Source organism: Amblyomma americanum, chromosome 7 (assembly GCF_052857255.1).
Source record: "Amblyomma americanum isolate KBUSLIRL-KWMA chromosome 7, ASM5285725v1, whole genome shotgun sequence".
Taxonomy (NCBI): Eukaryota; Metazoa; Arthropoda; class Arachnida; order Ixodida; family Ixodidae; genus Amblyomma; species Amblyomma americanum.
Window position 1 is genome coordinate 92,678,853 of NC_135503.1, and position 25,275 is coordinate 92,704,127.

At 45.9% G+C, this 25,275-nt stretch overlaps 1 protein-coding gene across 1 annotated transcript in view; it reads left to right on the top strand.

The window, feature by feature from the left end:
- Nucleotides 1–19,444, top strand: part of LOC144099403 (thromboxane-A synthase-like) — a 43,218-nt gene extending 23,774 nt beyond the window's left edge. Inside the window, exons 3-15 of the mRNA XM_077632669.1 lie at nucleotides 1,324–1,420; nucleotides 2,585–2,637; nucleotides 3,130–3,226; nucleotides 4,408–4,533; nucleotides 5,835–6,069; nucleotides 7,360–7,499; nucleotides 9,127–9,259; nucleotides 10,747–10,828; nucleotides 11,544–11,652; nucleotides 12,928–13,016; nucleotides 14,917–15,057; nucleotides 16,022–16,187; nucleotides 19,002–19,444. Coding sequence (XP_077488795.1) covers nucleotides 1,324–1,420; nucleotides 2,585–2,637; nucleotides 3,130–3,226; nucleotides 4,408–4,533; nucleotides 5,835–6,069; nucleotides 7,360–7,499; nucleotides 9,127–9,259; nucleotides 10,747–10,828; nucleotides 11,544–11,652; nucleotides 12,928–13,016; nucleotides 14,917–15,057; nucleotides 16,022–16,187; nucleotides 19,002–19,079 — 1,546 coding nt within the window. The 3' untranslated portion in view covers nucleotides 19,080–19,444. The remainder of the gene's footprint in view (nucleotides 1–1,323; nucleotides 1,421–2,584; nucleotides 2,638–3,129; nucleotides 3,227–4,407; nucleotides 4,534–5,834; nucleotides 6,070–7,359; nucleotides 7,500–9,126; nucleotides 9,260–10,746; nucleotides 10,829–11,543; nucleotides 11,653–12,927; nucleotides 13,017–14,916; nucleotides 15,058–16,021; nucleotides 16,188–19,001) is intronic.
- Nucleotides 19,445–25,275: the final 5,831 nt, after the last annotated feature.

A 25,275-nucleotide genomic window follows, 5' to 3' on the forward strand; every position in this document is an offset into this window, starting at 1 on the left:
AATTGCTGTTGTCCACTACGTCAAGGTTCACGGAAGAGATGCTTCAAATAGCTCTTCTTTTTTTGCTGTTTCTTTCGAAATAGATCCGCAATGTTAACGTGGATGCTGCGGAATGTCTTCTTTTGATTATGCTTAAACGGCAACGACGAACGCGAAATCGCCGTTGAGTACAACGCCATGTTTCGACTTTCTCGTGCTGCATGAAATAAGCAGATTTCTATATGGTAATGACCATTGAAGTATCTCTGCTGCTTCGGATTTAATGTGAATGATCATACGATGTTTCCTATATTTTACACGTCTTAATGTGAGACGGCACCGGTACCGGCACCGTCTCACTGTTGGTAAATACCGGTACTCACCTACGGGGCAGAAACGGGGAGGCTAACGAAAGGGGTTCAGCTTAATTTAAGGACAACGCAGCGAGCCATGAAAAGAAAAATAATAGGTGTAACGTCAAAAGACCAGAAGAGGGCAGAGTGGGTGAGGAAACACTGTTTAATGACATCCTAGTCGAAATCAAGAGGAAGAAATGGGCTTGGGCAGGGCATGTAATGCGAAGGCAAGACAGCCGCTGGTCCTTATGGGTAACGGAGTGGATTCCCAAGAGAAGGCAAGCTGAGCAGGGGCAGCCAGAAAGTTAGGGGGGTGGATGAGATTAAGAAGTTTGCTGGCATAGAGTGGGCGCCGCTGACAAAGGACAGGGTTAATTGGAGAGACATGGGAGAGGCATTATCTCTGCAGTGGGTGTATTCAGGCTGGTGATGATGATGATTATGATGATTATGATGATGTTGATGGATGGATGTGGTGGTGATGAAAGTGAGAACGAGGTTCGGGGTCAGGGTAATCCAATGAATTTCAATTTCATTCCAATTCCTTCTCGCTCGTCGCCACTGCCTTTAAGTCCACCACCTTTGTAATAGGACTTACCGCTTTGACGCAGCGGATGTTATGAATACGAATGAATGGAAGGAATTTGATCGCTGCGCTTTACCAATGCTCAATTCCACCTTTGATACTGGAATGAAATTGCTTGCTGTAGATATAGGCTATGATGCCACAAGCAGTAGCCATCAAAGATAGACGAAACTAAATTGCTTCGTAATACCGGCATAAAATTATATCGTGAATCGCTCTGTGCTCAGTAATCACATTGCGCAGTCAAGAGTGGGCCAAAGAGTAGAGGGCTTCGCAACGGAGCAGGAAACCGGCCGTTTTAGATAGTCATCACATCACTTTCGTGAGTGACTTACTGTTAGCCATTTTTTTTTCTGATTGCATTTCGCGACCATGTTTCAATAATATTTTAATTTCTTGCAGGAAGAGACGAGAGCATTTCAATTTTTTCAAGAATTTGGGCATACCTGGACCGACACCTAATATTATTTTCGGAAACATGTGGGAGATGTACAAAAAGGTGAACATCCTTTATTTTGCCCTGACTGACATGATCTCAGGCAAAATTAATCTTGAAAGATACAGTGGTCGTCATGAAATAATAAAAGCGAGGCTGAAATGACGTCGAGTATGTGCGAAGGTCGCAGTAGGGTATTTGATTGATCACTAGTCAGAAAAACAAATTTTCGCACTAGATTTTCACGTTTTGATTGACCAGCGTAAAACTACAGTGGTAAGTTTCAAAATAACGGGCATTTATCATTTCTATGTTTCTCAGTACATCTATTTGTGCTCTGAAATATACTTCCGTGATAGTCTCCATGCCGATGCGAAAGTTTCGCTTTCGCCAAAGGCTGTACACGCAAAGAAAAAAAATCCTATAGCTAAGAGATTTGGTTAAGGACTTTCTTTTGCCTTCTCTTCCCGACAAGCAATGCCGCAGAAAGTTGTAATCACACCCTAATCAAGTTCTCAGTGGGATTGCTGTATTTATAAATAAATCAATCAACTCAGTGACTCCCATCGTGATAATAGTAAAATTTTTTCTCTTAATCTTGAAAGACCCAGCCAGCCCCAGTCGTCAATATTCCGTGAACTGAAGGTGAAAAAAATGTACTATTTAAGGATTCCCAAATGTATGGGCCTTCTGAATGGCGTTGTATCATGGCGTAAGTGTCGGCTAGAGATATCTGGCCATTGAAAGCACAATGACCTAAGTATTTTCGTACAAGTGCGTGTATCATGGTTTGGAGATTTGTGATGACTGCTGAAATGGTTAAAAAATATACTCGATATTCAAGTGTTGAGGAGAAATAATTGCACAGAAAACAAAAAAATGTGAAACAAGTAACGTTAATGCATATGACATATCGAGCAGTAAATTTTCCCGTCAACTGTTTCTTTTTCTATTTTTTATTGTAATGTTTAAACTGGAAACATTTAGGTTCAAGCGTGTATGTGGAATAATGTCAGGAAGTATGAAGAGCGGGCGAAGACTGGGTGTTGCCGAGCGAAATATTCGTTTTGTTTTTTCTGCGATTTTTATTTATCAGGCAGAGTTGTGTAAACAATAGGCCCGATGTAAATAGTACTGACATTCTTAGCTTCTAATAACAATGATCAGTACAAACTTCAATTAATGGATGTTTTTGCTTATCTTATCAATGATTCATTTGTTTTACAGTCACCAATCAAAGCTTACCGCGAATGGCTTGACAAGTACGGCGACGTTGTCGGGTAAGGCAGTGTCTCTTTATACTCTTCCCATTAACGTCACGCCGGTGGTTTCTGGATTCTCAAACCGCGTTTGCATTACAGTGCAGAATCACTTTTGTTAATTTCTACTGAATTTATTTTAATACATTAATGTGCTTGGTGATGTCAACGTTCAAAATCTACAGTTGTCGCAGGTGCGAAGAAAAACTAAAATAAAATTAACATTCTTCCCCAGCACTCAAAAACGCAGTAAAAAATATTCGGGCGCTGAAGGCATTTCAATTACGTAGCACACAGCAACATTTAATGAACATTTTACTGATGCAAGTGCTGAAGCCTTTATTGCACACTAGCGCCGCCCTGCGGTCCATAAAAGAGAGAGCTTTTCTAACTTCTGTCATTTGCAATTAATGAAAAACTTAAAGAGTCGGACCATGAGGAGCCGATGTTCACAAAACATAATTTGCTAACTGACGCACAAGGCTTAACGAATATTGATGCCTCATCTTCCAGGTACTACAACGGCTACCGGCCTGTGATCCTTGTGGCTGATCTGGAATTACTCAAGCAGATTCAAATCAAGGACTTCCAAGACTTCACTGACAGAGGCGTAAGTCGACATTCTTGAAGCGCTGCACCAGCTTAACCTAGTAAGGTCTGAACTGACCGAGACTTAACCAAAGCCAGTTGATTTGGAAAAATTAAGTACACATTGTTAACATACCCAGAAATTCTGTACAAAAGGAATTTTGAGCGCGAAACCGTTTATGGACGCATTTTTTTCATATAATTGAAGACATCACTATAAGAATCAATATATCCTCAGATCACTCGTTGGCAGTCCTGTATTTATTTTTCTATTCACATTTTTGCTATCGTCAAAAGCGTTTCACATTGGTTTTCTATGGCAGTCAAGTGTTCGATGCGATCGATGGAAGCACTTTAAAAGAAAGATTTTGCTGCACGTCAGAATAGTGAGCCATCACCTTCAATATTTCCATCACAGTGTCTTACAATTTTCCAGTTTCCAAATTTTTTCCCCGAGAATGCTAAATATGTTTACAGATATGCGCAAAATTTCGTACGAGTCACAAAGGTCGCAAACTAGAACTTGCCCCTGACAAGTGAACGTGGGGAGGGAACGGTCACTGCTTTTTTTCTCAGGGCCGGTATTTTCCGCAGTACTCTGGAATATTTCCGTTACAATATTACCTCAGAGGGAGTGACGTGCAGGGAAGTACTACATCAAGGCATCAGCCCTTCTTTTGTTTTCACACCAGCAAGGCAAGAAGTTATATGATGATGATGATGATTATGGATTTTTATGGCGCAAGGGCATCTATGGCCAAAGAACGCCATGACACAAGGTATTTTGCTTTTTCTCAAGGCGGGGTCAAAGACCGATTTTCCAAGCATTTCACCCTAAATAAACCGAGCACCAGACCACGGGAAAGCTTGTGCCCACTGTATCACCGGTGGGTACCCGGCGGCACTGGGGATCGAACCCCGCACCTCCCGCATGCGAGTCGGATGCTCAACCACTTGGCCACCGCTGCGGTGCAAGAACTTATACGCGAAAATAAGCACCGGTCACAGTGGTTCCTTTCTGCGGCTAAGCAAATATATTAAAACACTCAGGAAGCCGCAGCTGTGCGAAAAGATCCCACTGCAATAACTCTGTAAAAATAGCTCCCTGGTACTTCATACTTGGCCACGCTCGTCAATCTCCGGGTGGTTCTTCCTTGCTCGGTGTTCGCTCTCTCTTACGCCACGCTCCGCGCATCCCCGCAGCTGCTGTTCCAGGCCAAGCGTCCTCCGAGCCCGCACAACAAGGGCCTGCTACAGCTCACCGCCACTCGTTGGAAGGAGGTGCGAAGCGTCCTCACGCCTTCCTTCACCACCAACAAGCTCAAGATGGTAAGTGGTATAAGTGACTGATCGGGCGTCGATAATTCATAGCCAGATTCGAAAAGAACAGACAATGCGAAAAGGCACAGTGACAAAGAATAGGCGGTCCAGTGTGGTGATGTTTGTGTCTGCGCCTTTCTTGCGCTATCTCTTCATGTCAACCTTGGCTGTAGTAAGTGGCCCGCATCGACCATATTTTTTTTCTTCTTCGAACTAACCATTGGCCAATCGACACATGGCACTTTCTTCTAAGAGGTGTTGCATGTTTACTGCCCTTTTACACCACATTTCTTTTAATGCATGAAATGTGTTAACATGGTTACACTTCGGGTTTCCCGTGCCCGGTATCCTTCTATCCGCTGTTTTTTTGCCCGACGTCCACACAGGTCCACCTGTGGAAAGGTAAACGCGCCCCTGCTCTGAACCTATGCCTTCCTCAGCACCTGTGCGGACACTGAAGGTCATTCCACGGTCCAACGTCCCTTATATAGCTAGCGCTGTAATGCATGGGCTTCAGTGGGAACCTCTCTCACCAACACTTGGATAACACAGCTCACCTGGACAACCCAGGAACACCCTTTATTCACGAGCGTAGATGATAACTTCGAAGAGTACTTACGTGGGCCTCTATTGGAGCTCCGCTAAGACAGGTGCAATACGAAGGTAACTACTTCAAACAGGGATCATCATGATCAGCCTGAATACGCCCACTGCAGGACAAAAGCCTCTCCCATGTCTCTCCAATTAACCCTGTCCTTTGCCGGCACCGGCAAACTCCTTAATCTCATCTGCCCACCTAACTTTCTGCCACCCCCTGCTACGCTTGCCCTCTATTGGAATTCACTCCGTTACCCTTAAGGACCAGCGGTTATCTTGCCTTCACATTACATGCCCTGCCAAAGCCCATTTCTTCATATTGATATCGGCTAGGATGTCATTAACCCACGTTTGTTCCCTCACCCACTCCGCCCTCTTCCAGTCTCTCAACGTTACACCTGGCATTTTTCTTTCCATAGCTCGCTGTGTTGTCCTTAACTTAAGCTGAACCCTTTTCTTTAGCGTCCCCATTTCGGCCCCGTAGGTGAGTGTTGGTGAGATACAGCTGTTGTACACTTTTCTCTTTAGGGATACTGGTAAACTGCCATTCATGATCTAAGAGAGCCTGAATACCAACGGGGATTGCATGATACAGTTAGGCACTCTTGCAGTAGGGTAAATGGAGTGTGAAAAAGATCGGCCTTAAAAGTTTCCACGCTATCAAGTGAGCCGAACATGTTAACGGTCTCTGTCATTTTTCGTGCCACCGCTAGATGTCTCCGGGCATCATCTCAGCCGTAGAGAAATTGGTCTCCAAGATCGACCGGAAGGCGCAGACGGGCGAGGAGTTCGAAGCCGGAGAGATGTACGCTGCGCTAGCCCTGGACGTGGTCTGCAAGAGCGCCATGGGCATCGACTACAACCTGCAGGACCATCCGCGCCACGGCTTCCTGGTCTGCTGCAGACTCCTGTTCGGATGCGCTTTCTCCGTCATCGCCGTGCTGCTCAGTGAGTCTGGAGCCATGGCGTAGTAGTTGAGCTCTACGGAATTCGGTTTATGTAGTCGTTATGTAAAAGACCAATTAAGATCCAGATCTCAAATCGCACATTTTGGACACATCTTACGTCAAAACATTGCATTATGCTTAAGAAATACATTCCGCCACAAACAGCGGGATGTCTAGCACAGGAGGAGACGGAGGCGATCTCCTTTCAATCGATACTCTCAGCGCTTTAGAAAGGCGCAGGGCAAATCACACAGGCGAAGTAGAGACGTATCTATGTGTTTTTTAGGGGGAGGGGGAGCGAGAGTGTGTACGCACACTACAACACGGTAAGCAACAGTGAAAACATGTTCACTCATTGCACGACAGCAAAGAATTTCAGATAGAGTGTTTTTTTTTTTATACTGCCACTGAAAGATCGCTAATACAATCACTTTCTTCTTTCTGTATAGGGCTTCCAAAAGTTTCATGTCCGGTTGACTTCTCACATTTTCCAATAGACGAGTATGTTCGAAGAAGTCAGGTATAACGAAGCACCACCTGCAATCATGAGCCTGGTGATCCGGTGCCGATAGGGTTTTTACGCATGCGCGATGGTCGCCAGCCACTCGTGCAAGCATAATAGGAATATTCGGGTGCAAGAAGTCCGCTTTCCTAATGCAATGCTGTCATAGACGGCTCAAAGCCACTCGCACGCTGGTGGTGCCTTGTGGCCAGAACAATTCTCCTCCTCCAGCTGTTCTTGCAGCTGGGAAGCTTATATTGTGCAGCTATGCTGCAGCTGGTACTGTGAGCGTGTGTTTATGTGTGTATTACATTGTGTGTATGCGTATGTATTGTAGGTTCAGCTATTGCACGCGCATCTATTGACAGTTTCTTTTTACGCGTCATTATCTGTCAAGGCATGTGGGGTTTAATGTCCGAAAGCTGCACATAGTCTTTATGAATGCATCCGTAATGCAGGCCTCCTGATTAATTCCGACCACCCGTGGTTCTTTAACGTACCCCGACATCGCACAGGACATGGACATTTTCGCATTTCGCTGCATCAAAATGCGAATGCCGCGGCCGAAAGTCGACCCCGCGTCTTTGGGGACATCGACCGAAACCTATAGCCACTAAGACACCGCGGTGGGTGGGACATTATCTGCTTGTCTAGTTCTGTAGCCGCCCATTTGAGGGCACTACCTTCATCCAGGTCCTTGCTGCATAGTTCACGCCATGGCAAGGAATTTCCTGGCGAGGTCTCCTGTATACCCCGTTGTGTAGTGCAGACATTGCGTGTTTTGCCCAGCCGCCTTTCCGGGCTCTGCGGCGCTGCTCAAGTTCATCAACTCTCGCTGGCTCCGCTACCAAAACAACGGCGTCCACCCCTTCCTCGAGGTGCAAGAGAAGTGCAAGCGAATTGTCATGCAGCGGCAGCAGGATTCGTCGGTAAGCACTGGAACGCCGAAGAACCGCAAAGAAGACATGCGCATCTATTTCATGTGGCTGTCATATACTAAGCATTACGCAGAATGTCACCACAATACGGTCTCCCATAAAGATTTTCGCGTAACTGGTGGCGGGGAAATCTGACATAAGCTATTTGAGTGATACTCGGTGCGCCAACAGTAGGTTTGGCTCTGGTGGCAGCTCTGACGGCGCTGGAGAACTTAATGTACAAGCCGAGTGCTCAATAACGAAACAGGACGCAGCTGTGCTTACGTGTTTCGTTTGGGCTGATTGGTTTGACGTCTTCAATCTTCGAGCGATGAGAGAAAAAAAAAGGTGCTAGGGTTTTAACTTGGTTCAACCGATTATAGTTCGAAAGCACGGGCCCGAAGCCGAGAAGCAGTATTAGTGGACGAAGAAGACGGTGTGCAATGCGCAGCGCGAGAGTGGGTTACAGTTTAGCACGAGGCGTGTTCGACTGCCGCGATAGCCTGGTGCTCCCGCGCAGCGGCCTGCGAAGATGATCTGTTCGCGCCGTCGTGGATTCGACTGAAAGTCATAGGTATTGATTTCATATCTTTTTTAACTTAACGTGGCGTCGCTGTAGCTAGGCAACGGCTCAAGATCCAAAGGTGGCAAGAAGCAAGATCCAATGAAGGCAAGATTCTTGGTCGGCGCTGGTGAGCGTAGGATTGCTTTCGCACTAAAAAAGTAAAGAATATTGCGACTAGAACCCCATTCGCAGCTCTCAGTGGTTAATAGTCTAGAATCTGACGGATTGAAAATGCTGTCAGAAAATAAATAAAAATATATGCTTAAATAATGAAGAACCTTTTGAAACTTGACGTGGTAAATGCAGGCATATTTTTACATTAATCTATACCTGACTGATTGTTGTTTTAGTTGCAATGTGTGACATTTATTTCCATGCATTGCATGCGTTGTTAGAAGTTTTTGTTTATTATTTTGAACGGCATCGTGTAGATTGTGTACCCGGATTACTGATAACAGTGTAATGTTATGCAGAATCTTGAATGTTCGTATAAGACTCTTCAGTTTTATATTGCGGGACTAACTAACATAATTACTGGCGTGCGGTATCACCGCAGCATTTAGAGCACAATTGGTTTGACGCACCGACCTCCATTGCTAGTATGTAGGATGCATGGGGTTCACGCTATGCACTGACTATCTGTCCCGGCTGAATTCAAGTATACTTCAGCGTTAGGGGGTCCCGCGAATATATGTGCGAACATCTGCATTAAAAAAAATCTACAGCTTAGAAGTATGTCAATAGGCTGATGCAGATTGGACAGTAAACCCTAAATATCACGACGCGCCTAATATTACTCCCGTATAGTCTTCCTTTTATCCACCTTTTTTCGTTTCATAGTTGCCTATTCCCTATTCACGTCTTCTTTTGAAAAGGGGTCTAATGACGCAACCTGAACAAACCGTGCGAAAACGACAACGGCGCATCCGCTAGAAGAGACCCATTGCACGCTCGTATTGCACCATCACCAATTATAACGACCACCCTCTCAGCGGTCTGAGCATAGACAAAGTTCACTGAACGATTCACAAATATAAACATTGTTGTTCCATCGTTCCGCCCACCCTTTTGCAGCTCCGCCAGAAGGACTTGTTGCAGCTCATGATCGACGCCAAGGAGTCACGCGTCGACCTCGGCTCGGTCACATCCACCCAGCTCACCGCCGCGGAAGACAACGAACAGGAACTGCCCAACGGAGCAGTCAATGGTGAGTGCCTGAGTGACATAAATCCCTGCTGTGGATGGATGGATGGACGGACGGACGGACGGATGGACGGACGGACGGACGGACGGACGGACGGACGGACGGATGGATGGATGGATGGATGGATGGATGGATGGATGGATGGATGGATGGATGGATGGATGGATGGATGGATGGACGGACGGATGGATGGATGGATGGATGGATGGATGGATGGATGGATGGATGGATGGATGGATGGATGGATGGATGGATGGATGGATGGATGGATGGAAGGTAGGAGCGTCCCCTTTGAAACGGGGCAGTGGTAGTTGCCACCATGCTGTTTTTTTTTCCTTTAATTTTGTTTAACTCTGCTGTAAGTTGTTAATAAAATTCGCCATCTTGGCCAACTGCGCCAACTTTAGTCAGTCATCACAAGACACATTTGAGCTGCATCAGGGAATTAGCTGTCTAGCTCCATGTTAAACCAGAGCAGCTTGCTTTTAACGATGTTCAACAAAAGAATCTGCGGGTATTTAGAAATCGGAAGCAGGAACCACTATACTAGAACTCGTATCCTCGCTCCAGGAGCTGCACGTCCCTGAAAGGGAAATGCTGGTAATTTGTCTTCTGCAGTTAGCTTCAATATTTATTTATTTATTTATTTATTTTAGATTTTATCTTGGCACCGTGAGCTACACGTCGTTCCATAGGGAAGGCTTGTTACATATTTGCGGCAATTAGCCTTAAGATTAATATTCTCTTTCAACTAGGAGGTGAATTTAGACACAGCACCAACATCCAAAGGTGGGCAGTGAATACAGTTTCGCAGGTATCTTCTAAAGTTTTTAAAACCCCCGTGGCCGAGAGCTAGGCCCTAGATTCCTCATGCACATAGCAAAAGGCTAGAAGCAGTGTACCTCCAGAGCAGTAGGGCGCTGACGAGCGCAGAAAATTCACTTCTGTGCAGTTCGCTGTTTTATAACTTCCCTTATTTTCGACGCTGGCGTAACAAACTCGATATTACTAGGGCTACCTATACGAAAAAAAAAATCCGTGCCTTCACAGCTACGAATAAAGATCTCCTTCTGTCTGATCAGAGAACGTCGAGCACGAATGAGATCGGAAGAAAATTTCGCTGCAGCCATTGCAGTAGGATAACCGAAATAGACGCCGGCAAAACTGCTCATCATTGTTTGCATTGTTAGAAGTTTTTGTTTTTTCTTTTGAAAGGCATCGTGTAGATTGTGTATTCAGATTAGTGATAACAACAATGTAATATACCGAATCTTGAAGGTTCGTATAAGACTCTTCAGTTTTTATATTGCTGTACTAACCAACATTATGACTGGCGTGCGGGCAGAAGAGTCGTTGTTTCTTCAATGTCCTCGTTTTCTTTTCGTTTATCCACTAGTTATTTGGTTACGTTCTTGTTTGTTTGATACGTCCTTTGATTTTGTTTTTTCGATTTGTTTCTTGCTAAGAACGTCATTGTGTGTCTCATGCAGAAGGAAACTTGTCCATCTTCAACAAGGCTGTCCTGGATGACGACGACATCACACAGAACGCATTCGTCGTCCTCGTCGCTGGGTACGGCGAGTTGTCACCACTATCTTCCTACTTGTTATGTTAATTTCTACACATTAAACAGGACCAGCCAGTTAGGCCTAATAGGCATGCCATTGGCGTTGTGCACACAACTCCTCTCACGTGAGCCCTAACCGTGATCGACCCGGTCTTTCTGGTGGGCCATTCTGGCTGGCCAATTTGATAAGCCCTGCTCAGTCAGCGCCTAAACAACTGCTTTAGCTTTGTCAACGCGACGTCGACCGGTGTGTAATCTGATTAGCCACGTAGGATAATGCTGCGGGAATATTCTACGAAGACCTTACTTAACTGGATATGTGTAAATTTTATTCACCTTAATAATGCTATATTCTTAAAAGCCTCATCGCGAAGCAAATGTGTCTTCCGTCATAAAATTCGCCCATTGGCTTGGGGGAAGCGACATCACCACAGGACATAGTTTACATTTACTGGATGAAAGTGACTGCACCAGACCGAAAGTGACGTCACGTCTGGTAAGGTCACCAACGGCCTCTAATGGTATCTCAGTGCTAAAGTGTAAGGCAATTAGGCGTCCCCCTGAATTTTTTGCTAGATATATTTATATATATTTAGCTCCATCGTGTGTGCGAAACATCGTCCGCAGGATGCACGCCTATAGCGACCTCCAAGTGTTTCCTCGTTTGGAAATTCCTTCTTCCTTGAAGCATTCCCCTTTTGTGCCTCTCCACCCGAACAGGTTCGAGACAACGAGCAACACCATGGCCCTGGTGACGCACATGATGACGCACCACCCTGAAGTGCAGGAGAGGATGAGGGAGGAGCTGCTCTCGGTTCTGGGGCCCGACGTGAGTACAAGGCTTGCCTACATTGGGACGCTATCGCGGCCTCGCAGCTTGGAGGCAACACACACGACTGCTTCGCGAACCACTGATAACAACAAGCGATCGAATGAGATGGTCAGTTCAGAGCAAAGCACAACTCAAGCGCCAGAATGGGTGTAAGATAGGCATTATTTCGTTTTATTTTAAACCTTAGCACGAACACAGCAACTACCAACGGTGACCGGTTGGTATGAATTCGATGGTTTTAATCTTGTACTCTCGGGCAGTCAGCTTTTGCGCTGCATTCGCATTGAACCTTACAACACGACTCTAGAAGCCAAGACTCGAAGATGTTTCTACTCACACAACCACTTAATTATCACAAGTGTAAGAATTCTCTTTTCAAGAATACTGGCCTTCTAGTTGAGTAGAGCAAATAACTGAATACTGACGGTTTTATGACACCGTGCCCTTCCACCTTAAAAAGCTAACAAACATATCAGTACAACTGTCCTCCGTGCACTTATTTAGCGCAAACACACCTGAGCTGAGTTGTGAAATAGAAGTGGGCCGTCCACGAATAGATGTCAACACAAAATAGGTTATCCTGGTAATCTGTTTCGGGTTATCAATATTTGCCCACAACCACGATAACGACGTTCCGACCCTTTGTAATGGGTTTCTGATACTTTCGTCTATTTTTTGCTAAATGTATCTCCTTTCAGACGTTTAGGCTTGGTTTCAAACGATGTGCTAAAAAAAAATTATTCGTGGCATCAATGCTTTTGGAATATTTTATAAAGGTAAATTCAAATCTAGACCCACGGCCAAGGAGGCGCCCCTGACTGTTTTTGACCCCGTGGTCTAAGGAACGCTGCTGGCGAACTATTCAAAAATTGGCCGACCGACACAGGAACTTTCACATCGGCAAGGTTGCCTTTGGATGACAGCGCTTTCTAACATTTATGCGAGCCCCATTCCATGTGAAACTTTTTATCACAAAAACTTCGAAAGCCGTGCAAATCTCGTGAATAATAATGTACGAAATTTATTAAGTATTTTAGCTGAATTTTCTCGTGGCAGCTCCTTGTAAGCATTTCAGACGAGGTTTAAGTGAAACTTGCGAACAAAACGAACATTGCAAACCAATTATACATAACCCCTAGATAAATCAGCATCCGGGGGTGTTGTTTTTTTCCTTCCAGTGATAAATGTCATGTTGCGGTTGTAATAATCTGTTTCACAGTGTGGATAAAAGTATGCAATTTGAATTAATTTTCCAACCCATTTATCTCGCAGGAGCCGATCACGTACTCCACCATCCAAAAGCTTCCCTACATGACCGCTGTCATACAAGAAACAATTAGGATGTATCCTCCTGCATTCGCGTGAGTACATCTTTCCGCATCGATTTCATGTCAGATAAAAGATAGGCCAAAGCAAATAGCTCGTGCACCACTGCTTTCCTAGTACAGCCGTTTTCTCACTTGGATTTATGACTACTATGATACAACCCTGCAAATGACGGTGAAGAGCGAAGTTTGTATATACATGTTCTGTATCTCCATCCTACTACCATGAGTTTTGAACTAATATAGAACATGGTACCAGCGCAAGAAACAAGGACGAAGGGAAATGAAAGGCAACACGAACGCCGGACGCAAAACTTTGGACCGCAGCTTAGCACAGCTTTCACGTTTTCAGGCAAATTGCACTGTGAATCCTTCCGCGACCCTTGTCAGCCTCTTAGCCGTGACCACATGCCGGGCAAGGGAACTCACGTTTGCACTCGATCATCGCCTTGTCCTACCTGGTGTTTGTGGCCTGTTTTCACCGTGCTTCCCATCTGCGCGGCACGCCAGAAGAATGACGAAAATCCTGCGCTCCGAACTGTGGCGACAGGTTCGACACCTCCAGAACCACCTACGCACCTAAGCCGCTTCGGTATACCCAGGACAAAATGGTGAACCTCTTTTTCGAACACTTACTCGTCTGGCTGCAAAGAATGCCGACTTTCTGTGGAATTTGAGTGTCCGAAATTTGAGTGCCTTGAAGAAAGTGCATGCGCGACGTCAGCACACTGCGCCAAATCAAGTGACCTGTGCTAAGCTGCGGTCCAAAGTTTTGCGTCCGGCGTTCGTGTTGTCTTTCTTCTCCCTTCGTCCTTGTTTCTTGCGCTGGTACCATGCTCCATAATAATGCAAACCAACTAGCCCAGCTGTCTACCCTTAAAGAGTTTTGAACGTACACCGTAAGAGGCAACTCTAGTGGAAGCGAACGCGGACAGTGAACAGTGAACAGCATGAACAATAACACAGAACGCTACACAGAGCGTTCCTTGTCGCCGTTTTCGTTCACTGTCTGCGGCTGCTTGCGGTAGGGCCAAACCTCTTAAAATGAACTCACTCAACTTTTTGGCTACAACGGTTATGAACTTAATCGACTGACTACATAGACCATCTGCTGATTTACTGTCGTCCAACGTCTTAACTAGAGCACACTCTCCATGCTGCATGGGACAATGTAAACTCACGACAATGCTGCATGGTACCACACAACCTCCCTTGAAAATTAACCCCCTGTCTCCATGATAAACTAGTCAAAAATACCGGTTTCAAACGACGAACTCTAATTCTAGGAGCACTTGCACGACCGTAGTACATTCTGCTTATAAAACGACTGCTATTTCTGAAAGAATGAACAAGGCTCATCAAAAGTTCTCAGAACTCCGGGGCTCCTCTTGAACCGTATATTCGGATAGCTATGGATCCTATGAAGCTATGAAGGCTTTCAGGGGTGAGAATGAGGTTCCTCCTTTGGCACCAGAGATTTTGAACGCCGTAAATGTCCCACTACAAGGCTCAAAAGAAGACCATGTGGCCAAAGAACTTTTGATCTCTCCTGTACGTTCGGTAACCTGTCTGGGCGACACGTACAGTATACTGAAGTTTGCGTGTGCAATTTGCCGCACGGTCTTTTCTTGCAGCCTGTTCTCGTGGCGTTGTATTACCATAAGCGCAAAAACGAGCAACCTTGAAACAAGAACATGCTATCCTTTATGCAAGTATCTAGTCCTCAAACTTAGGTGCTCAGAGCAGACGAGTGGAGTGTCTCTCTCTTACTGAGGACATAGCCCATTCTCCAAAGCGGAAAAGAAACTAATGGCGCTGTCCCCTAATATCTGCTCTCTTGGAATTCGTCTCGCTGGCTCAAAGATCGCATGCAATGACTCAATCGATGGCATATCTATCAATTCCAACTATTACTCTCTGTCTTCTTCTTGTGTAGCTTCGTGACGCGCGAGGCCGTGGTGGACAAGCAGTACGGCAAGATTCGCATTCCGGCTGGCACCGCAGTCATGGCCGCTGTCGAGTACATTCACAGGGACCCCCGACACTGGGAGCAGCCCGACCACTTCGATCCGGACAGGTAAATCGACTGCTGTACACTTGAAAGCGCCCTTCCAAGCAGTTTTCTAGGAAGGACATTGAAGGAGCTTCGTTATCTCAGGGCGACGCTAGGGCTCGCTTAATGAGCGCTGAGCGTACTCCTCTCCAGCAAAGCACGGAAGCGGCGACGTTGAGTGCTCACAACAAGTGTTCTCGAAGAACCCCATGTGCACTGCATCTGCAGGTGAAGAGTTATAGGACGCTTACAATGTAGCAAATTTCGTAGCAACATTGGAACCCAATTAAACGCGATAATTCGATCGTGTGGGGTTTGGTAAACGCTGCGTCATGGCCTGACGGCCAAAAACGTAAAATTTGGAAGCATTATCAGGCCTCTGCTTTGACCTTTCGTTGCATTAGTTTACCAGGACACTAATTCTTTGCACTGAATTTAGTTAATGGTGAGAAGCATGGCGTTTCATGTCCGGACTGCGCCAGTGGGCGCCATTCATAACTGTAGGGCCGCAGTTGATCAGAGTCTTGTCTATCTACAGGCAAACCAGATCAGAGGGTGGAAAAAAGGAGACTGGAGATTAACCAAACTTGAACACCTATGATGGTGGTGCCTCACTATCCCACCGAAAGTACTCAGCCTTAAATCGTCTTGCTTCATCCGTACCTCCGTCCAATTTAGCAAGAACGGTTTTTTTTTTGTTCAGCCGAATTGTTCAGGTAGATTGGCCTTACTGTGTGGATGAGAGGCTGACTTGTGCATTACCTACCATCCTGCCTGCTATAGCACGCTGATCGAGCGTCTAACTAAGGTTCAACGTTACCTCTTTTGTTTCTGTCGCCAAAAAAAAAAAAATAACGTAAGCCTCCGCCAGTCGGGTGACTAAGGCAAGACATGGTGCAAACCAAACTAAAGCATCCTCTGAGTGCTTTTTTGAACTAATGCCTGAAACCTCGAGCGACAACAATGGCCAAACTTCGATTTGCCGCAGGTTCCTCCCTGAGAACAAATCCCGGATCAACAGCATGGCAATGCAAGCCTTCGGCAACGGCCCACGTAACTGCATCGGCATGCGCTTCGCCCAGATGGAGCTGCGCTACACGTTCGCGCACATCCTACGAAAATACAGGCTCGAAAAGACTGAAAACAGCGAGAAGGTGGGTGGATGCATGCCTCGGTATCAAGACTGTTTTCCGTGAGAAAGAAACCCCATGGTTTCTTCACATTGCTATCACTCATTAATGTTTCAACGGCTTCTATCATGACATCAATTAACACACAAAAAACAGGAAAAAGCACATGATAATTTATTCTTGCTTAACGGGCTGATATATGGCCAGTGATCTTTAAGGACAAAAATTAGGCTCACTGCATCCCAATTGTGTTTTGAAATATATTAATTAGACCAGTTTTCTCAGCAACTACCGCACGCAGCCTATTCGGGTTTGTTTTATTTTATTCCCTGTTTCCTCTTCATTTACCTTAACTAGGGATACATTGTTTTGTACCCAAAATTAATTTTGAGATTTTTGTCAAGACAATAGCTTGCTTCTTTTGCTTTTTCTTGTGAATAAAAGTCATCAAGAAAACCTGCTTCGCAAAGGTGCACAATTATAGTCCAGTAGCTGGGCTTATGTGTTCAGAACAAGCCGAAAGAAAGATCAGCTTCTATCTCTTGTTTTCATGGTAATGTGGGCCAAATATATATCAAAATATTGCATTTTCAGTTATTTGAAGTAAAAGACAAACACGCAATTTTTTTTTTCGGCAGAAACACAACACTGCAACTTCTCCTTTAATAGTCGCTACCCATGCAGCCAGAACTAGTGTCACTTTTACGTTCCTTAGCTTCTCACTTTGCTTCAATTGTTTGCTGTATGATCTGTTCTGCATCTGCTGCGGTAATGTACTTTAAACCGTATCACAGCATTTTAGCCCCCCCCCCCCCCCCCCCCCCCCTATTCGAGGATATCCTGGGAATACCACCAGACGCTAACTCCGTTCGTGCAGCCATCAATGAACGTGACAGTTCAGCCAAAGATCGTAATCCTTGGATGTGGCCACTAATTACGGCATTTCTCAAACGCATTCCCACTCGCCATTGTAATTACATGGGCCCTTTGGCATGTTGGGTCCAGCCGTAGGAGAAGCTCTCACTGTCAGCAACTACTGTAAAATAGACTTGACGTGAAGGACTGATTTGGCAGAGTACTGCTGCACGAAAGGCTCCTTCGTCATATATGGATCTTCTACTCGCACCAAGCGTCGTGGTCTTTCGAGCGTATAAGTTAAATACGTCGCTGTCGGCAGCAAACATGCAGAAATACGACGGTCAAACAGTCCTACGGATGTTTTCACAGCATCGAATCAAAAGAAAGCTTTCCAAATAATCACATAGCAGTAAGATATCGCGCGCCTCACACTATATATGTAAGAAGCGCGCAGCGTGAAGCGTGTTAGCATCAAAGAAACATTCCATGAAGCTCCGTCAGTTTGCCTCACTGCTAAGCTTAGGAAAATTCTCAGTTTTGCTTTCGGAATCATTTTTGGTTAGCAGGAACGCCATACTGAGCTCAAGCTCCAAAGGAAGCGGGCGTGCCGCTCACCACTTGGCTTCAAAAACCCTCCTGTTATGGCTGTGTTGAAGGACAAAAACAAAAATAGAGTGGCTACCAGCTGTCCCGTTTTATTGCTTTACGGGCATTTCAAACTATATGAACACAAAGTTTTAGATGCGTGTTTTCTCCTTTCAAATTACGAGCTAGACATTAGATTGAATCACCGCGTGTAATTCTTCTACGACCGTCAAATAATTATAATTGAATTTCTTTTTTGATACTGTGTCGTTTTCGGTTTCATCAACCGTACTATGCCTATGACGTGCGATTTGGTGACGTCACTAAAACACTTAAGCTAGCCTGCTTCCAGAGCTGAAATGACAACAAACGACGTATCAGTCATTATTTTGCCATTTTATTCTCACCTCATTTGACCTAAATACTAACTACACGTCACAGCCATCGTTCAGTTGATCAAACCGAAACACAATCAAGAGGAAATTAATTTATAAGTTATTTGGTGGTCATGTAGGTGAATACCACGTTGTGATCCTATTGGCTAACGCATCATTTGAAAGTAGAATACGCACAGGAAAAAATTTGAAGTCGATGGTCTTTTAGACGACAGAGCATTCTTCGAAGGAGCAGAAGAAAACTGAACGGCGATTGGACAGCCGGTAATGTGGACTGTCGGCGCTAGCTGGTATGCGTTAATGGTTAGGCACAGAAAGATGCAGCCCACAAGGGATGCATGTGGATAGGCCCTATCTCCGCCTGCCCTGCCTGCCTCCTCCCGGCGACGTTCGTCATGCGTGGACGACAGCGACGACGACAAAGACGCTCTGCCCGAGAACCTTCGCACTAACAGCTAGCGCTGTAATGCGCACTAACGGTCTACGTTAATTTCTGCATTTTCCAACTTCTCGTAGCGTCGTTTTACTGCAGCCTTCCAAACGACCCTAAGCAAAGCTATCAAAGCCCCTGCCACTTCTGCAGTGTCGTGTTGTCCTGTATTTACACGTTCCACTATGTCACTATCTTACCCTCAAACAAATCACCGCCGTTTAGTCGCATTTGTTTTATAGTCTCCTAATTCGGGTTGTAGGCTGACGTAACGAGCCCATAGGTGGCATGTCAAGCGCACGCCTGAAAGCCTCAGCGTTAAACGAGCTGTGCGTCAGATGTGAACTATCTATGAAAAAGTAAGCACAGATACTTCATGCTATTCGCCGTCGGCGAGATTTCTGGGAGACTTCAGCCTGGAACTTAACCAAACTCCTGGCTATATGCCTGTCGTCTACGAGGCTTCCTCAAATATATTCAGCGCAACAGGTGCACTTGAAACGGTTTTTGTCGTTGAGCCAATGCTTAATGCAGGGCACTTCATCGTTTCATACTTCCTCTTCATTCCAGGACCCACCTACCATCGAGATGAACCCCATCATTCTGAAGATCAAGAATGGCGTCAAGGTCAGGGCCGTGCCACTGTGATCAAGTCGCTCGTCAGATGGCCTTGCAGGCAGCACAAGACATCACTTGTTTACACGGCGCCATAGAATCTTGTTGCCATGCATGCACCGAAGCCCTGCATTTCCGCGAGACACGTTTTGTGAGACGGACTTCACCTAAACCCGCGCCGCCGGATGCTCAAGAAGCTGGTCTCCTTCGTGCATTCCGAAGAATAATAGAAAGCTGGTCCAGTTGGTCTTGCTTGTACAGCGTGAGGCAGAAAAACGAAGACCACTCAAGGCAAGAGAGGGAAAGAACTTTTCCGTCTTGCCTTTGTGTCGTCTCCGCTTTTCTGCGCTCTTTTCTATGTTCCGAAGAAGTCGTACCTCGCATGGTTTTTGAATAGATGCGGGCACTGTAATATAGTTCATCTGACAAACGTTGTTGGATTTGTGACGGCCGTCGCAGCAGCGAACAAATAAACATTAAACTTTCATCACAAGTTTGTCGGTGTGTCTGTTGGCTGCAAGCAGCACAAAAATGACGAGCTCAGTAAGTGCTTGAACAGTAAAGCTGACAGCGCCTAATAACAAAGGGGAACGAACACCTGGTATAGTCTTTTTTGTCTAATGGGAACCCGATGGGAACCACAGGGTAGAAAAGGCAGCGTAAAATATTGTCACCAAGTGGTGACTGCACTCCGGAGAGCAGAAATGCTGCGAAAATGATGTCTAAACAACACTCCTTATTTGGGCTGACTTGCGCCCACAATGGACTGAATCACTCGGCGGCGGCTTAGCAACAAGCTTGCTCGGCGGTCGTCGAACAGAATGCCCGCCGCTATCGGCCGTGCTCAATTTAAATCTGAAAGCAAACTTTCGAGATAAAGCGCGCAAAGTTACTAGAACATTCCGGAACAACGTAGAATCAGCTCTGCCTGGCTGCGATCAATCGAGATAAATCTAGTCGCGTCTTGCGTCGCAAACAAAGCGATAAAGCGGTGTGGCGGCAGATTTGAAGAAGGAACAAACACTGCAAAGGTTCGCGGCAATAATATCCCACGGTTCTCCCCAGGGTCTTCTGTATATACCTGTATAAGGAATTTAAGTTCAATTGCCTGCCCAGGAAGAAAACTGCATGTTATCAATCACCGCTATATATTTTCTCACCTATACCCTTTGAGTCCAATCCCTTTTAAATTGCCTTATCTCCGTGTTATCTAGTAATACTTTCTTTTTTATGTTTGCTTTATTTTTATTTCCTGCTATGCAAAATTTTTTTCGGACCTATCCCAGTTTCTTTCTTTATTTTTAACTGTATTTATACTTCAATCGCTGGAGCCAGGACTCTTTATTTTTAAATCTTTTTTAATAAGTACCCCATACCGAAACGTAACCAGAAACAGACAAAAACGCAAAAAGAACCGGAACACTTTTACTACCCCTGCTGACAATTACCGCACGCACCGAGACCGACGTACCAGGATGCCAATTTATAACGCCTTCATCCCGCCGGTACGAAGTTGCCATCATGTTAGTCAGACTGTGCACAGTGAGCCGGAAACGCCAGACCTGTGAGTAGCCAGTCGACTCGCAACATTATAGTATTTTGCCGCCTGGCTTTGCGCATGAGAGCACACAGAGGCGCCCTAAGACCGCATCGCCGGATTTTCTATGTCGTATCGAAATTTGCCACCCAAATTGACCTCGCCAGTAAATGACCTCGGCACCAACTCTGCGCGCCTTGGACTTGATATCGGTGTCACGGGAGAGACTCCGAAAATGTATGTCGCACGTCTGCTTCTTTAACGACAACGACAAAAGGAAAGAAAGAGAAAACTTTGTTTAAAAATTAAACCCAGAGTCACGGAATCGGGATGGGAACGGAGGACTAAAAATACATATCTTGCGCCAGCGAGCATGTTGGCACCCTCTCTCCGTAGACGGAAGGAGGAGGTATACCCGTGCGCCGAATTCGGGCAGGGACGGCTCTGGCTCCATCCTTTCGTCGTCGGTGGTTTGACATCCGGCTGCCAACGGCTGACAAGTGTCCTCACCGTGGCGCTTCATCGGGCGTGTGTGATGTGTGTCACTTGTTGTGGATGTGCCCAGGGGCTTCTGTGCAAAAGCGTTTCCTCGGAGAGGTGGGCTTGCGGTGGAACTGCGAGGGTGTCCATTAAAAGTGGACAATGGTCAATCGGCACACTAACAATCTTTGCGCTTTTCAGAGCTAAACTGCTCTCGACTTCTTCTTATTCTATCCTGTATCCTCCCGCCCTAATTCTAAAGATGTTACTTCAGGTGCACCTGTCGAATAAAACAAAAAGATAACAAAAGATACACTCAAACATGTTATGGGTTTATGGGGGCTTAACGTCCCAAGGCGACTCAGGCAATAAGGGACGACGTAGTGAAAGGCTCCGGAAATTTCAACCACCTGGGGTTCTTTAAAGTGCGTTGACATCGCACAGTATACGGACCTCTAGCATTTCACCTCCGTCGAAATGCGGCCGCCGCGGCTGGGATCGAACCCGCGTCTTTCGTGTCAGCAGCCTAGCGCCATAACCACTGGGCTACCGCAGCGACCGTAAATACGTTAAATTAATGAAGCCTTGAAGAAAGAGAAAACAGCAAATGTTAAGCGGGGAGACTAACCAACAACACATTTCGGTTGGCTGCATTTTACTGTGACAAAGTAAGAAATGGTTTGCAGGAAAGAAACCAGTCCTTCCCAACTTTTCATTCTTCTCCATACCCAAGTGAGAGCGGTAGCACCCTTCCACGTCATATGACTCTGCTACCTCGAACCAGTTCCCATATGCAGCTATCCGCGTAAGGATTGTAGACTTTGGCAGTTAATCAATGGACTGCGACAACGCTGGTATATGTAACTCACTACATGGATGCGTCCTCTGTACGCTCTACGCCTGGTTTCAAGCACACAATTAAAAGCTTGGGAGCTTGAAGCCGGACGGATAGTGTAGAGCAGTCTCGGTATGGTATGGTGCTTACACAGTACCGTATCTGAAATGGAAGAAAAGCGAGAAGAACCAGTCGGTCGTTCTAATGCGCAAAGCATATAAAAGAGCGCTTGATATCCCGGCCAACGTGATCACAGAAAGATTACGAAGCATGGACATTCACTGAAGACGAAATTGTTGAAGACCATTCGATTTCGCAGTGTGCACAGTTGTCGGGAAGCAGGGCGTGTAGGGACGTAGTGGGTAGACTAGGGATCCCATACATTTGGTCTACGCAAGACTGAGATCCCTTGGAGGAGCAGCTTAGAAGCAAAATCGAGGTTCAGCCAAATCTGTATTGTCTACGTACGTCCATGCGGGCCGCAGAGATAACAACATCACACTCGAGTTGACAAGACGGGAAAGAGAATTTTTGAGACTGTGTATATAGGCTCCTTGTTGCCAGATGCACATAGTTCGTTACACAAGCGCTGACTCTGCTACATCCTCCATCAAACGACTTGTCTGAAAGAACCATCATGCATCAGCTTAGAGCATGCACGACGTGTCCTTGAAGAACGTCGTAGGCATACTAGTGCTGACTGTGGCGTGAATGGGCATACCGCATTACTGTCTGATGGATTTATCGGTGGGCTGGGATCCAGAGCTCCTTACTGTGCGGACAGTAGTGCTGAATCACTCGATGGTGTGCGAATGTCTTCCAGAATGATGGAAGTCGCCTCTGGGACTTGTTCCGGCTGATACCTTTCTTGCAAAGGTAGAAGATGTCGATTTCGACGCAGCTCTCTGCCATCCTCAGTGACGACGACATGGTATGACTGGTTACCCCTCGTGCGAACCCAGTCGCCAGGACGTAGTGGGGTCAGAGGTTATCCAAAGTAGGCCGACTCAAGCTTTTGAACTTTCTTTGGTCGCACGGCAGTGAAGTCTGGAAGACAAGTGCGCAGTTGTCGGCCCATGAGCAACTCACCGGAAGAAGATGTCGATTTCGACGCAGCTCTCTGCCATCCTCAGTGACGACGACATGGTATGACTGGTTACCCCTCGTGCGAACCCAGTCGCCAGGACGTAGTGGGGTCAGAGGTTATCCAAAGTAGGCCGACTCAAGCTTTTGAACTTTCTTTGGTCGCACGGCAGTGAAGTCTGGAAGACAAGTGCGCAGTTGTCGGCCCATGAGCAACTCACCGGGTGATCTCCCACCAACTGTAGAAGTTCTGTAGTTCTAGAGACCTAAAAATAAGTGTTCATTGGAGGACTTGGTCTTCCTAATTATGCCGTTTACAATTTGGGTGCCCTTTTCAGCGAGACCATTACAGCGTAGCAAGTTCGGGCTAGATGTGATGTGGTTAAACTCAGTCTCTTGCAAATGCTAGAAGCTCGCTGGATGTGAGCTGGGGCCCAATTATCAGAGCACACTTCTACTGGGATCCCGTGGCATGCAAAAGTGGGAGAGAGTTTTGAAATTACTGTCCGAAAGATTGTATCGTCCAGTATACCACGTCAGGGTATTTGGAGAATGCGTCAAACACGACGACGTATGATTTGCCGACGTTCTGGAACAGGTCTGCCCCCGCCCGAAACCAGGATTGTCCTGGCGGCAGTCACATCATGAATGGTTCAGCAGGTTCGCGGTCGGCATACTCCTTGCAGGTGGGGCACATTTTAATCATGCAGTAAATGTCCACTATTATACAAGGTCAAAACATTATTATGTGTGATTTCTGCTTGCATTTGCTCATTCCTATATAGCCGCCGTGCAGCTTATAGCCAGCATTTCTGTCTGAAGGCTTTGAGGCATAACGACTTTAGAACCAATGAAGAAAACACCCTGCAGAACACTCAGTTCCGACTCGTATGGCTCAAACTCTTCTTTCACAGCCTCATTATCGCTAAGGCATTTCATCACCAAGGAGAGGATTGGGTCTTTTGCCGTTTCTGCTGACAATCTGTGATATGTCGCCTCTGTGACCATATCGAACAGGACTGCGACAGCCTGAGACAAGATGCCTAATTCCAAGAAACGTGCACCCGAAATATCATAAGCTAAGAATAAAGGCTAAGGCGAAGGCCGTCAGAAGAACATGAGGCGGGATGGTCAACGGGAATAACAACCACAGAATGCACGAATGCGCAAGGGAAATTAGTTAATGGGGCATCAATTCGACGCCAGGGAATCGCCCTGGCAGAGGAGGCGGCGGTTGCTTTGGCGATGGTCTCCCGGAAGCTCTCATGCAGCCTCCCAGACTGCAGGTCGGAAGTATACCAAAGGAAGGATTGGTAAACACGCAGGAATATTGTTCGGAAGTAAGTAAAGAAGACCAAGTCTATAAGTGCACAGGGATATGAAACCCAGTACACTGCGGATTTTGGAAACGAAGGCACTCACACCGCTGCCTGCGCGCTCCCAGGGTACTCCAGCATTCGTAAGAACATAATTATTAATGTGAAAGCATTATATGGCTATGTCGCGTCAGCAAAGTGTGCGCAAATTTTGTCCGCACGATTATGTCGTTCTGTGGGGATAGATGTGCAAAAGTTTAATTGTTTTAGGTAGTGCATGAGTAGATCTTGAAATGGGAGCAGTTTGGTTGATGAATTTTAATTAGTTAATCAAACCGAATAATGAAAATAAATGCTGTGTTGGTTCGATGAAAAACGGTGTAAATGTGTGAGAAGGCTTACTTTGTGTAAATAAGCCAAACTGAGAAAAAATAAACAAAATAAATGAATAAATAATAAAGACAACACATTTTCTAATAGTAAAAAAATGAAAAATGGAGGAAGGAAGAGACGAGAGGGAATGTATTTGCATTTCCGCTCTTAAGCAGACTTAAGTGCAATCGTGTAGTTTTTTCTTTCAGCCATTATTAAGCCGTAGGAAATTGCTCCAACATTTGAGATTAACAAGGAAAGTATACGCTGAACCGGACAAAAATCTAAACAGGGAGCCAGGGGTCATCCTAAGGAAATTCCAATCCAATACTTGTATCCACCCAGACAAATTCAGCTATATATTTTCAAATTCGTACGATCCCCATTGCGCCTTCTGCAGTGAAGTGGCTGGCTTACACCACATGGTAATGGGCATGCCAGAACAATCCACATATTCCGGGAATCAATGACCCAACAACTGAGGACTGGGAGGCGACGCTGTCCAGCTGACATTCGGAAGACCAGCGTTAGCTGGTGAACCGGGCAAGGGTGGCGGCGGAAGCCAATGGGCGCCTGGAATGAGGGCCCACCCAACTAACCCCGATT